The following is a 13797-nucleotide window of genomic DNA, read 5'->3' on the forward strand; positions in this document are numbered from 1 at the left end:
CACTCTTTCAAATTGTACAAGTACATTTAAGACACACACCTCACAATGCTAAATCCTTATGTACCACTTTGTCACTGCTACACTAGGAAAATAAATGGTTAGATTCACCACTGATGCATATTTAAACTCCGCTGTCTCTGTTTGTGCCAACAGTGTTCACAAGAACATTAAGGTTAAGTACAGACATTCAAAAAGCCTTCTTACATGGTTTTCTGTAAGTCGCATAGTTTAGATTGGTAGAAAACAGAACACACATTTGCCCATTGGTGGGGGCAAATCTTAGACCAGGTTTCACCATTTAAACCAGTCCATATACATTGAATTTCTGTTCTGTTATGGGTATAAACCAGTTTCCAGTCACTTATACTAGTAAAAGTGCAATGTCTGTACCCAGCCCAAGCTAAAACATTTGCTGAATATGCCTCATTTTCCTGATCTAGGCAGGGCTGTAACAAAAAGCCCTTCTGTGTTCAAGTGACCTTTCTGGAGCCACTTGAGCATACATTAGGAGATTTCCAGAAGAAACCATTAGACCATGTAGTCTGATTTCCACTGTAGCCTGTTCAGTAAAGGCTTTGAGTATGTTCAGAAGTGTGACTGCAGCTATAGACAGACCTGAGCTAGCTTTTTTAAAAGTAGCTAGCTAAGGCAACTAGTCATATTCTAGGGATGACAAACACAGGCTGAACAAGTTCACCCAGGACCTGATTTAAAGTGCTGGGTGGCTGAAACCCATTCCACTGAAGCTGCACTGCTACTAGTATTCAAACTGGTTGGATTAAAGCTAGCTCAGAGATTCACAAGTTACAGTAGATTGCAGAGTAGGCACACCCTCTCTCCAAACTGCCCTTTTCACTAGGATCTGATCTTTCCAGGACAGGTGGCCTATGGGAGACAACCTTGTACCTAAGGTATCAGAAAGATGGAAAATTCCCCTACTTAATCCTGGAAAATCTATTCCAGCTTTTACATCTAGCCACAGAGGATAGCAGAGCACACCCACATACATCAGTGATTTGTATTCTTTTGTCCAACCCTGGCTTTGCTGGTGTTATTACCTTGATTCCATCTGACTCTAAAAACCTGCTGAGGCCCATTTCATCCAAGGCAGAAGTGTCTGGCACCCCACCATTCCCTACAATGGGGTTTGTCAGTGTGAGAATCTGCCCCCGATAGCTAGGATCTGTCAGGATTTCCATGTACCTGAAACAAAAGACAACATAACCTTGATAGGCTAAGAGAAGCAAAAAAAAGTCAACAAGAAGAAAAACAAAACAAAAACAGACAGTTCCCAGATGGGAAATCAACCAAAGGCAGGAGAGCATGTCAAAGCTCCTGAGCGCAGAAGTACCTACATGTGCAGTTCACCCTACCACACCTTTTCTCTGTGTTTTTCTTATTTAAATTCAGAGACTTGGTATGAAGAAAAAGGTTGCAGGATTTTGCACATTCCTTTTTTTAACACCCCCCGCCCCCCCCCCGCATATCCTCCTAGAATCCCCACTGACTAAACTTACTCCTGTCCAGAGTGCAGTCATTGTCCAGGGTGCCTCTTCGTGACAAAGCCTAACACTATTGCATTTTTGGTATCATTGTTTCCTTTGCTCCTTACCATTTAAGTTTCAGGTGTAACAGAAAGTGAAAGGCAAAAACCCCAAGTCCAGAGGGCCTTGAAACCATCGTAAGTGTGGGGGCTTCCTCATCCTATGCCATCAACTTTCAGGGCCATTACTTCTCTATTTGCAGGGGAACAGAGGTAGAAAAACCCATGCCCATCCTCTCCTATGGCTTCCATTCTGATGATCTAGTGTTGCACGACTAAGGACTGTTCTGCATCATCCTTCACCACTCCCCTGGTCTGCTTCCTACCTTTATCACTCCAATGCTACTCTTGTGGCTCCTTCACACCTGTAATTTTAGCATTTCATAGATTCATAGATGTTAGGGTCGGAAGGGACCTCAATAGATCATTGAGTCCGACCCCCTGCATAAGCAGGAAAGAGTCCGACCCCCTGCATAAGCAAGAAAGAGTGCTGGGTCTAGATGACCCCAGCTAGATACTCATCTAACCTCCTCTTGAAGACCCCCAGGGTAGGGGAGAGCACCACCTCCCTTGGGAGCCCGTTCCAGACCCTGGCCACTCTAACTGTGAAGAAGTTCTTCCTAATGTCCAATCTAAATCTGCTCTCTGCTAGCTTGTGGCCATTATTTCTTGTAACCCCCGGGGGTGCCTTGGTGAATAAATACTCACCAATTCCCTTCTGTGCCCCAGTGATGAACTTATAGGCAGCCACAAGGTCGCCTCTCAACCTTCTCTTGCGGAGGCTGAATAGATCCAGTTTCTCTAGTCTCTCCTCGTATGAATAGATCCAGTTTCTCTAGTCTCTCCTCGTAGGCAGCCTCTCCACCTGTTGCCTACCCCATTCTGCCCAGGCTGCCATATTTGAAAGCAGATGTCTCTAATCAAGCCCTTAGTCATAGCCAAGGATCCAGGTTTTCCATTTACCACAAAAATGTGGAAAAACATAGATTTTCTCCTTTAAAAGAAAAAAATCACAGATTTTCCTTTTCTTCTTTAAAGGAGAACAATGCTGGAAACCATGGGTTTCCCTTTACAGGATGGTAGAGCTCCAACCTGCAAGGGGCTACTTGGGGATCATGGAACAGGAAGAGGGTGATCACAGGCAGGGGGTGCCACATGCATGTGCACGCACACACATACACATGGCAGTCAGGCAGTGTGGTGGAGAACAGCTCCTGAAGCTCCCTGCAGATAAGTATATGAGGGTGGCAAAGGCGAGGCATGGGGGGACCATAGGTGATACATCGGGGGGAATGGAGGGGCATGGTCCCGTCCCCAGATTTCTGCAACCACAGCAGGCATGGGGCTGCAGCAGGCGAGACCTGGCGCAGGAGGGCAGATCGGCGCAGTGAGACTCATTGCTGCTGCTGCTCCTATGCATGCTCCCAATACCATTTGCATCGTCAGTAGTGCAAAAAGTAATGGATTGCAGGCAGAGGGCCCTCACCTCCTCCTGACTCCAGACACTCATGCACTGGACCATGGCTCTACCCTGCCACCATAGTCTGCTACCACCACAGCTCTACCCCACCACCATGGCCCAGCTACGGCCACCACTACCGGCACCACTGCTCCCCTCAGGCTGCAGCTCTACCCCAGAGGGGATATGGGGTGGGAGGCAGTGCAGGTGCCCTGAGGGAAACAATGGTGGTGGCCGGGCCATGGCAGAGCACATGAAGAGCTGGCAATGAGAGAAGGTGAAGGCAGCACTGCACCCGCCCCTCCCCTCTGCTCCCCCAGACCCATTACTCCTCGCAATGCTGGTGGCACCGCTGGCACAGGGTCTCAGCAGTACTGGCAATACGTTTTGCCATCCTGCTCTGCCCTCCCACACTGGGTCCCACCTGCTGGGCCCCAGAAGCAGCTCCTGCCCATGCTGATCCAGCCAGGCTACCACCCTGTGCCCACTGTGGGCGCACAAATCAGGGGGGCATGTCCCCTCATACTCAACTGCATCACCTATGGAATCACCTATGGTCAAGCAACCACTGTCCCATACCCCTCTACCCTGCCCCACATCCCCCACCCCACACACTGTGGGGCTGGGGCCTGGGTGCGGGGTGGGGGACTAAAATCAAGCACCAAAATATATAGGTATTTAGAATTAATTTATTATAATGATTGAGGCACTGGTAGACTTCCAGATTGCTTTAAATTTTTTAATATATCAATAAAGCACTGTGTTCAACTGATACCTATGTATACAGTAGTGTTCCATTTTAATTGCTGAAAAATGCAGATTGTTTTTTGGTTTTTTTTTAAATGAGAGACTTTTGGATTTTTAAACAGAGAAAACCAGGATTCCTGGTCATAGCTAAGGAGGTTAAGTATGACCAGTTATCTCATCCATTAATTCTTTTTGGCTGACTGTAATAGGGGGATCTACCAACCCCATCATCCACCTCCTCTCCAAAAGGTAGTGGGAGCACCTTCTGCAGAGGCAAAACTCTTGACCCCTAGGGAGAAGTCTGCATCCTTGTGGTAGTTCACCACTCAGTGTCTACTGAGAAGGAATATACTGGCTGATTATGTATCTTCATGCTGTTTGATCACTTCAATGGGGCATGAGCATTCACCCAGCTGAAGTGGTTTCCTAGAAGACAGCATCTGAGGCTTTATTGGCACGTTTAATAGGTAGCCTTCTCTTCCTGTCAGGGCATACATCATCTCCCATGAGAACAATTTGTGGCTGACACACAGCACAGGGCATTCTTCTCCCTTTTCATTCTAGTATAGGACTGCAAACTGCAACAGCTACATCTCTCTGCTAAACTAACTGTTTTGCAAAGTTAGGAGTTGGAAAACCTGCTGATTTGCACAAGGTGTTTCTCACCCCCCCAAAAGGGCTTTTCATACTCAGGAGTCCAGTGCTATTTCAAAGGAGCAGATCCATTTATCAGTTCCATGGAACATGCAACTATAAAGGAAACAGTCACCAATTTTCTACAGCAGCTGGCAAGGCTTAGAAAGCAACCAAACTGCCTCTGTTGCGGGTCTGTGGCAGTTTTGAAGGGTCTACACTCTGCTCCCTAGGGCCTGGTCCAAGGTAGCATAGAACCCCAGATAAATAAGGTTGCCTCCTTTGATTACTTTCTGTTTTTTCCTGTGAGGGGCTTCAGTTCTTTCCCTCTCATATTTCCCAATAAATCAGCCTGTACTGTGCTCTAAGCATTCATGTGCTGACTGCTACTGATACCCAAACTGCCTAGTTTAATGCTAACTTAGGTGTCTCTATGCTGCACTGCAATCACTGTGATGTTAACATACACCAAATCATCCCAAGAGTAGAGCATTTCAGCAAGTTTATATACTATTTGTCTCCTCCTTTATGTAGCAGCAAATAGGCTTCATTATCCATTTGCTTCACCTTCAAAGGCAAGAAGCTCCTTACTTAGAGTCCCAATAGATCTATCCTAACCAATTCAAAGGATGTTTCAATGATCTGGAAGGGGCAGGGGAGGAGGGACTGCCAAAGGATCCAGAGGTACCTGTCTGTGGCAACCATTTAGCTGTTCAGACAAGATGCATAAAATTCTCGGACATCTTTATGGATCCCAGTCCAAAAACCAGAGGAAAAAAAGAGTGTCTTCTCTTTTCCTATACGTCCCACTGATGATGTCTCATGGACCAAGTCAGATCCTTTTGTCAAACACAGGGCACCATAAAAGTTGAACATGAAAACACTCCTGTAACTTACGGTCTGTCACTTAGCACAGAAGAACTTGTTTAAGCTTCAAATGTGGCAACCATCCTGCTAGAGTTGGTTGGATCACATCTCCACCTAATGAGGGCTCTTCCTTCCTCTTTTACTCATTCGTTCTACTCCTGTCTTTGTTGTTTTACTACCTTCAGTCCCAGGTTGGAGAAACTGAACAGCTTTTTGGCATGTGTGAGCTTTTGCCTATCTGTGGATGTTATGGTGAGGACATCAATAGAAGGTTAGTTGGAGTCTTCATTCTTCATGGAGTACCAGGCACTAGCCTAGAAAGTGGTTAGCGATCCTCTTCTGACAGTTCCTTCTTTCACACCTCATGGCCTTCTCTTGCCATCTGGTAGTTTTTTTCCAGTAGAAGTAAATCTTCATGCCCAAGTGGGAAAACTACTCAAAAGTCTCTTTTTGAAGTCAGAGTGCCTCCTTCTGCTTTGGCCATTGTTGGTTCTAATGAGCAGCAAAAGCCAGGTCAATCCCATCTGCCCAAACAAAGACTGTTTGCACCTCAGCAATCAAATGGGCTATATATGTCTGCAGACTGATCAAATACTGCCAGATAACTAGCTGATAGGTCTCTTGCCAACAGAACCACACCCCACAATGTTTGCTGACTCCAGGCCCTGGATGGGTTTCATCTGGTATTATCATCTGGTTTAGTCCTGCTGGATGAGTGGAATTAGACCACTTCAGCTAAGAAGGGACCAAAACTGCATTCTATAGCAGGGACGTATCTCCAGATATGCCCTTCCTTCTCACAGTGGAAGCAAACTCCTTTTTCAGACTCTGTGAAAGTCAGCCGGCTTGGTTGCAGGCCAACCCAATAAGTTCCCCACACCCTATCCAGAGAGCAAAGGGTGATTGATGTGGGTCACCATCTAGTCATATATCTTGTTGCTTTCCTATAGGGTCCCCTCTGTGGTCCTGGAGCAGGGAACTGCTGTCAACAGTTTAGGCAAGCTAGTTAGCCATCCATTAACCTTTCTTGAGCTGTTCTCATGTGGGAACTATAACAATGGCCAATATTATACATTTTTACATTTATTGTATGTAGCACTTTCCATCTGAAAGGATACAAAGGCCTTTCATAAATAGCCTAGGTTCAACACAACTGAAATGCAGTCACTTCTGGAATAAGCAAACAAAGTGTGCTTTAATCGTTTGGATGTGGAAACACCTTGTCAATGAACAAAGTAAATCCATACTCTTTTTGTCCATGCAGAGCAGGTAACCTTGGTTTTTAAGGCTTACTGGAAAGTCTCAGAGGCTTAAACTGTGTAGAATTCTATTTACTTACTTCTGAGAGATACTGTCAGGACCTGGATCCTGAGTCAGCAAGCCGTCCTAATCACAAAGCATATAAGCATATGCTTAACTTCAGGTGAATGAATGCTCCAGTCCCATTAACTTCAGTAGTATTTATCCAAATTTAAGAATGTGCTTGAATGCTTTCCTCAGCAGGAGAAGCTTGAAACCCATAATTGAATGTTTTGATGACCTGGCATTCAGACCTAAGATTTTGTATTAATGATAAGGTGAGCACTGGATCATTTTTAGTCATACTTTCCAAACTAAATTCCAAATCAAATAATTGTAGTTTCCCTAGAGTACCTACATTCTCTCTGTAGCATCAGTTCAATAAGTGATTCTTCACCTGGTGCTCTATACTGTCATAAACGGTTCCTGCAAGCTGTTAAACACAACCCTTGCCTGTCAACCAAGAAGTGACTGTATTTCAGCAATGAATAAAGCTATCTCTGTGTACATTTTGCCAAGTGCACTGGGATGCTTCAGGATGAATTTGCCCCATATAATTTGTCTATATAATTTATTAGTATCATTTTTTAAATGGTAGATAATTGGAAACTTGCACTGTTTACCAGATATCAGCAAGTCACAAGAGACAATTTTTTATGGAATGCCAGCACTATTGCCAAGAGATTAATTCTCATACACTGGAAAACTCTTTGCAAAAATCGAGAATGGTTGCAGGCTGATACAGACAACAGAGTGTTCGAGCTAGTTCTGAGAAATGACATGTTGAATAAACAATGCCCATTAAATATTTCAAGGTATTTTTGTCCTGCTGTTGGAACTCATATTTTCTGCTATGGTTAAATATAGGAAGATTTTCAAATGTTGGTGTTTGGCTGTAGCACAGTGGGGGTCCACCTGAGGCATGAGTACCACAAGTAGCACAGGCAGCCCCTGCTTGTGTCACATGACAGAGCAGGTAGGGAACAGGCAGCATAGCAGCAGGTAGGGCAGAAAGCAGAAGGCAGAGCAGGAAATCAGGCAGGAAGCACAGGACTGGAAGCAGAAAGAAGAGCAGGAGACTGGGCAATAGTCACTGAGTAGGGAATAAAAAGCAGAGTGGAAGAACGGGCAGAGGAAGGGGATTGGAATGGCACTTAGGGAGGGTGTGGGGCTAATTTGTGGCACGTCTACCATAAAGGTTGGCTCCCAGTGCTATACACCCATTGAACATATCTCTCTTCCTCCTATCTGAATGTGTATGCTTCCAAACATTCTTCATTAATTACAAAGCTAACATGATTCACCTTTGTGAGGTTTTTCAAGCATCAAACAAGGCCAAAAAGCCATTCATTTTGGCTGTGGTATTCAGGTGCAGCTCTCCACTGAGAAAAATGCACTTCACATAGGTGCCCTGTCTCCTGGATCTTAGAAATACAGATGGACATGAAAGCAATGAAGATGGTGCAGGGTTCAGGTCTCTCCACTTGCCCAGAAGCCCTGCCTCTGTAAATTCCTGCCAATCATGACACTTGCTAGAATAGTACAGGGGAAAAAAAACAGGAAAGGCAACAGCCCCATGGAAAGAAAAGTAATTAATTCAGCTGGTCAAAACACAGAGACATAATAACTTTTACTGTTCTTCCTGTTTTCTTTAGCTGATCATCATTTATCCCTAGCCAGCTGGCAGTAATACTAAATGAATTTTTCATGAAAATATCTGTGAACAATGTATCCTTTTCTATTTTGACATCAAGTTTTTACTAAAAAATGTTGCCAAAAAAGGAAAGTGGCAAATTACGTTGAAAAGTTAATACCCATAAAAATAGTTTGGATCCTTGCTCTGTGTCGTTGAGCAAGAATTCAGGTACTTAGTTTATAGGGAGAAAAAAACACATAAGCACGTTTTAATTTCATGAATATATAGCTCAGTCTGAACTGACCCATGACCCTAGAAACATCCAGTTGACAATGTATAGAACAGAGGCTTACTATACAAAATTCTTGGTGTAGCCACTTCCATGTTCATTCTGCCCCACCTCACTGGCACAGTCACGCCTATGCTACTAACTTGCTTCCTATCCTAATGAATAGCTCTAATCCTGAAGATGTATGTACCTATTAATACAGATGCTTGTGTTCCACCACTTGGAAAACAAACCACAGCTGCTTGGATTGCTTTGGACACTTAAGGCTTTAAAGAGCTAGAGAACCACAAGGTCTCATTCTGCATAAAGTAGTTCTTGAATTCCAAGTTCAGTTGTGCCTAGTTAAGTTCTGTCACATCTATGCTCTGCAAGAACATTTCATAATCTAATTCTCCTAAAACAATCTCTTCTCAGTATTAATCAGGGTTATGTCCCCTAGACTTAAGAATACAACAGGCTTTTTAAATTTATACTTCACTTCTTCCCTCCAGCCCTATTGGTACTCAGAAAAAAATAAGCACTTCTTTATGAAGGTATCCTCTCTATTTATTGGTAAATGAATAAATATGGCTTCTGTCATTGAGCTGCAGTGTTGAAGGGAAATTAATCCATCAGGTGCTGCCTGACTTTTGTGATGTGACAAGATTTATTACCCATAATCTATCACAGAGAAGAGAACTTTGGTGCCCTCCATCATTCTGATCTATATTAAACAGTTGTTTGTTGGCAGGTATATTAACACGGCTAGTAATTAGTGCTGTCGAAAAGCTTAAGTAATTGCCTTGTGATGCAAAACTTTGCAAACAGATTTCCAGTGCTGTAATTTAGCACTCTCACCAACAGAACTATTTAAAAAACTATCTTGCAATATGTATTCCACCCAGGGACAGCAGACTGCAGCATATGAAGCAGTTGTGCAAAGACTGCATTGACATCTTGGCTAAAGTTCTTGTGAGTTATCTCGGACCATCTCAACTCCCACCTCCCACTGAAGCTTAAAGCTCCCCACAAATGACCTTAGTGTATCAGGCATATTTGTAATAGGACTGACCATCATTTCTGTTAAGGTCAGTGGTTTAAGGCTAGGCACAATGATAATGCAAAGACAACACCAACAAAATGCCCTGCTATGAAAAAGCAGATTTTTCCCCACAATTTACTGCTGTGCTATTAGACTGGTTTCTCTGCTTATGTCACATTTGTGTTCAACTTACCCTGAAAGACCTGTGTTGAATACAACTTCCCCTACTGTGGAGGATGGATAGCCAAAGGAATAACCCCTCATCTTTGTTCCATCTTCCAGCACCAGGTTTGCAGCCTGCGCCTAGAAAAACAAATTGCATGATGAGACTCAGATATATACTTTTAAAGGATTCTTACAGAGAAAACATTCAGGGTATCTGGTTCTCATGCTTCATCCTATGCATTGCACAAATTCCCTCCTCTCCAAGGAATTGTCTAGTGTTATCCTTCTTCTGTTGTCTCTTTAATACTCCCTTCTGCCATGATGCTGTGAGAATCAAGTCATCTGTTCATGAAAGCTTATATTCCATATGTATTTTTATTGAGTTAGTCTATAAGGTGCATATCTACCCTGCCTTCAGGGTGAACTGTGTACAGAGCTAGGGTAGCTGAAACTGCTGATATCATTTTTTGGATCAGCCTGCTTCTTCTCACCCCAACTGTTTGTTTCCTTCACCTACTGTATCTTGTAATTATCCAAGATGATAATCTCTTTAGGGAAAGGATTGCCTCCTTGCTACATGTTTGTTCATGGCTGGATGCTAAATACACTGGCCCTTATCCAAAAAGGCATTTAGGCACATGCTTAAATTGTGATTTTACTTGGGTATCTAATCAGCTTAAATGTAAGCATATGCTCAAGCACTTTCCTGGAGTAGGGTGCAGTTCTAAGAGGACTGCAACAGAAGAATCACAGCCTGGATCAGACCTAATATCCATCCAATTCAGCATCTTCCCTTTCCAACTGAACCTGGAACCAGATGTGTCATAGGCACAATAAGTCCCTATAATAGGTAATTATGGGCAGCTTATTCCATAGGGGAAGTCTCTTCCTACCCTAGGCACACCTGAGGTATAAACTATAATCTTGACAGTCATGTTGCCGTGACCATCTTTCCTGAGTGCAGAGGTTTTGCTACCTGCTGATCACTCTCAAATCAATTTTATCTGGTTGAAAAAAATACTTCCCACTGATAAGTCATCTGTCCAGAGAACGTTCAGTTTCAATGGTGTAAGCTAACCGTGTGCGTACTAAAGAGAATAGAGTTTGCTGGTATTGCTATTGGCCATCTTTGATTATGCCAGTTGGAGCTTCTTCCTTACACCAGGAAGATTGGGGTGGACATAACATATCAGAGTGTTTTGAACTGGAGGCTTTTTTAACACCACAGCACTTCATTTGTATTCCATCTCCAAGCCGTGTGAGAGATTCAAACAGGGTCTTCATAGATAAGAATTATGCCAACAGAGACTGTGTTGTAGCTGTTGACTGGTGGTCTTAAACTTACCATGCTTTGAAATCCTCTTATGATGAGCACTACTTGTAATTGTAACATATAATGATTAATGAATCATGGGTCACTTGAAAGCACTACAAGAACATAAATTAAGCTTTAACACCTCTGTGTAGTAGGCAAGGATAGCAAACCCTACTACAAACTCAGCATTTTCTATCAGCACTATGTGGCAGTACTAAAACTGGTCAGTAATGACTGGTAGAAGCTACGTGTTTAATTCCTTATGAAATTATCATCTGTTTTACAGCTGGGGAAACTAAAACAGGAGAGATTATATGAGTTTCCCAAGGTCAGATGAGTCAGTGGCGGTCTGGGAATAGAAACGCAAACAACTCCAAGGCAACATTCCTCCACAAGAGCTGACAACAATTCAGAGATCCCAGTTTGGCAAGTGAATTTCTTCTGTAAACTCCTAACAAACTATTCCAGTCAGAATTCAAACAGGGTCCCCATCTTGGTTCCAAAGCAGTGCTAGTTGCATGTACACCAATAAGGAAATTGCTGAGAACCTCCAATAACTTGCCCTGTTGGAGGTAGTGCTCTGAGCGTCTAGCAAAATGATTCTTTGTATTGTGCTTTTAAAAACAAACAAGATCAATTTGGTGTAGAATGGAACAGAGAAACTATTTTCCATTTGTGATAAATTGGATGAACAATCACAGATAGGAGAAATTTTATTTTCGGTATTGAACATTTTGTAACCATATCAGCAAACATTCATCCAAGAATTCATTGAGGTTATAAATACAGTGCAGATCAATTACTATTGTACTATGAAGTATTACAAAACTAAACCACACTTGTCAAGCAACTGAATTACACACATTTGAAGATGCATTATCCATTCATTTTCCTTCCTCTTCCATTCACTTGCTAATATGTAAAATGCAGTAATTCTCAAGGAGCCTTGCACTCATTTGTGGGAATTAATGAGGTTCTTCTTGATGTGGAAGAGCCTTGGGCAGGGATTCTCAAAGCCATCTAACTCCAAGTAAAATTCCGTGGAAATCAAATTCAATGTCCCCTTTGAAAATTCCAGTATCACATATCCCTTAGTGAAATACAGCCCAGTCGTACCTACATCTCACAGGGTGCATCTACACATTCATTAATGCACCATAATTACAGCACATTAAGTTTAGTACCTGTAATAACAGGTACTAACTTAATGTGCTGTAATCAATGCTACTGTGCATTAGCATAGATCAACATTTTTTAGTGACATTAATGAACATTAGACTAAATCTACCGTGAATTAGCATGGGTCTTACCTGCCATGCTAATGCGCAATAGAATTAGTCTTCTGCAGATTAAGCATCTCATATAGACGCGCCCACAGTGCCCCTCTTTAGCTCTTCAGGCTAAAGTGCTTCTGACAAAGCAATGATTCTTATCCAAACGACTGTCCTTCCTATCACATCATAGACAAAAAACTGCTTCCTGTAGAAAAGTAAAAGTTGAGCCCTACAAAGGTCATGGGCTGTGGTTGAAAGCAAAAGATATTTTAATTAGGAGCTTCTGCCTACTCTAAACCTGTGAAAATCAGGACTTCTCTTTGGGTGCTGAAGGGATCAGACTTTCAGTGGGACCTGTTTTCTTAAGTCACCTATGTTCCAGTGCAAATCCAACACTAATTATCAGTTTTGGAGCCCAACTTTAGGAACCCATTTTAAAATTCTGACCTCACAAGAAGTTTTTTCATGGGGTAATTCATCTAGCTCTCTGCAGGCAGAGTGACCTGGGCTGTTAAAATACATCTCAAACTGGGCCACAGTCCTCTGCACCAGCTCTAAATAGGAAACCATAAATCCCTCCTCAGAGCCTGGAGTCCAGCATGCTTTGTATTACGGTCCCTCAGCAGCATTGGTGAGTCATACCCTACCTATGTGCATGGCTGCAGCTTGAGCCAGATGAGCAGACACTTCCCTCTCCATGATATATTATTATTAATTAATAATATGGTTAGATTACTAAGCATCCTTGAAGCTATTGTGGATACTTATACATTCAGTGTGCGTCTCCACACCTCAAAGCTGCTCCTCTACTTATGTGAGTACATGTATGTATAATTTGATTTATAGGCCATTACAAAGGCTCATTGGTACAATCAGGGTTTACTCTATATGAACGTTGCATGCTATGTGCTTTTTTCAGAAGGGTAGGAAGTTTTGCTTTATAATATTTACTGATATTTACAGCTGTAAGTGTACTCTGCTGTTTGGCTCCTAACTATCACCCCAAAGGGTCTGTAGTTTAACAGCTTTGTCAGTCTAGAGTTTATAAAGCACTTTGACGTACTGCATGATGGAAAGAGCTGAAATATAGTAAGTGTTATAGTTTACCTATTATCATAGGACCTAGAGGTTTCCATTTAGGTGCTATGATAACACATAGCACCTAGAGGTTTCCATTTAGGTGCTATGATAACACATAGCAGCTAGAGGTTTCCATTTAGGTCAGCCATTTTGCTAGGCACTATACAAACAAATGCAAATGAAGTCTCTGCTTCAAATGGCGCCATCTGCATTGAAGTGCTGCCACTTAAAAAACATCTTCTTATTCTAACCACATTCTAGATTCTAAAAGCACTACCCATTTATAGCTTAGCAATTTTTTTTAGATATATATCTTTAACACCCAAATTAACTTTTAAGTACACCTACTATAAACCCTTTTGCTTTCTTAGATCTTCTTTCATAATGGCTTCTTTTCTGCCTCAAAGCATTTGGCAAAATAAGCCTGTAAATTCTGCTCTGCTGTTCAGGCCTGCTGCCCAGAATGCCG

At 42.6% G+C, this 13797-nt stretch overlaps 1 protein-coding gene across 2 annotated transcripts in view; it reads right to left on the reverse strand.

Annotated features, from left to right (window-relative positions):
* The window catches only part of CPS1 (carbamoyl-phosphate synthase 1), a 144163-nt gene that overhangs the window by 118539 nt on the left and 11827 nt on the right, over window positions 1-13797 (reverse strand). For both annotated transcript variants that reach the window (XM_025202494.1, XM_006022276.3), the window contains exons 2-3: window positions 9688-9797; window positions 1059-1203 (exon numbers count right to left, since the gene is read on the reverse strand). In XM_025202494.1, the coding sequence (XP_025058279.1) occupies window positions 1059-1203; window positions 9688-9797 (255 nt within the window). The remainder of the gene's footprint in view (window positions 1-1058; window positions 1204-9687; window positions 9798-13797) is intronic.

Source organism: Alligator sinensis, unplaced genomic scaffold (assembly GCF_000455745.1).
Source record: "Alligator sinensis unplaced genomic scaffold, ASM45574v1 scaffold730_1, whole genome shotgun sequence".
Taxonomy (NCBI): Eukaryota; Metazoa; Chordata; order Crocodylia; family Alligatoridae; genus Alligator; species Alligator sinensis.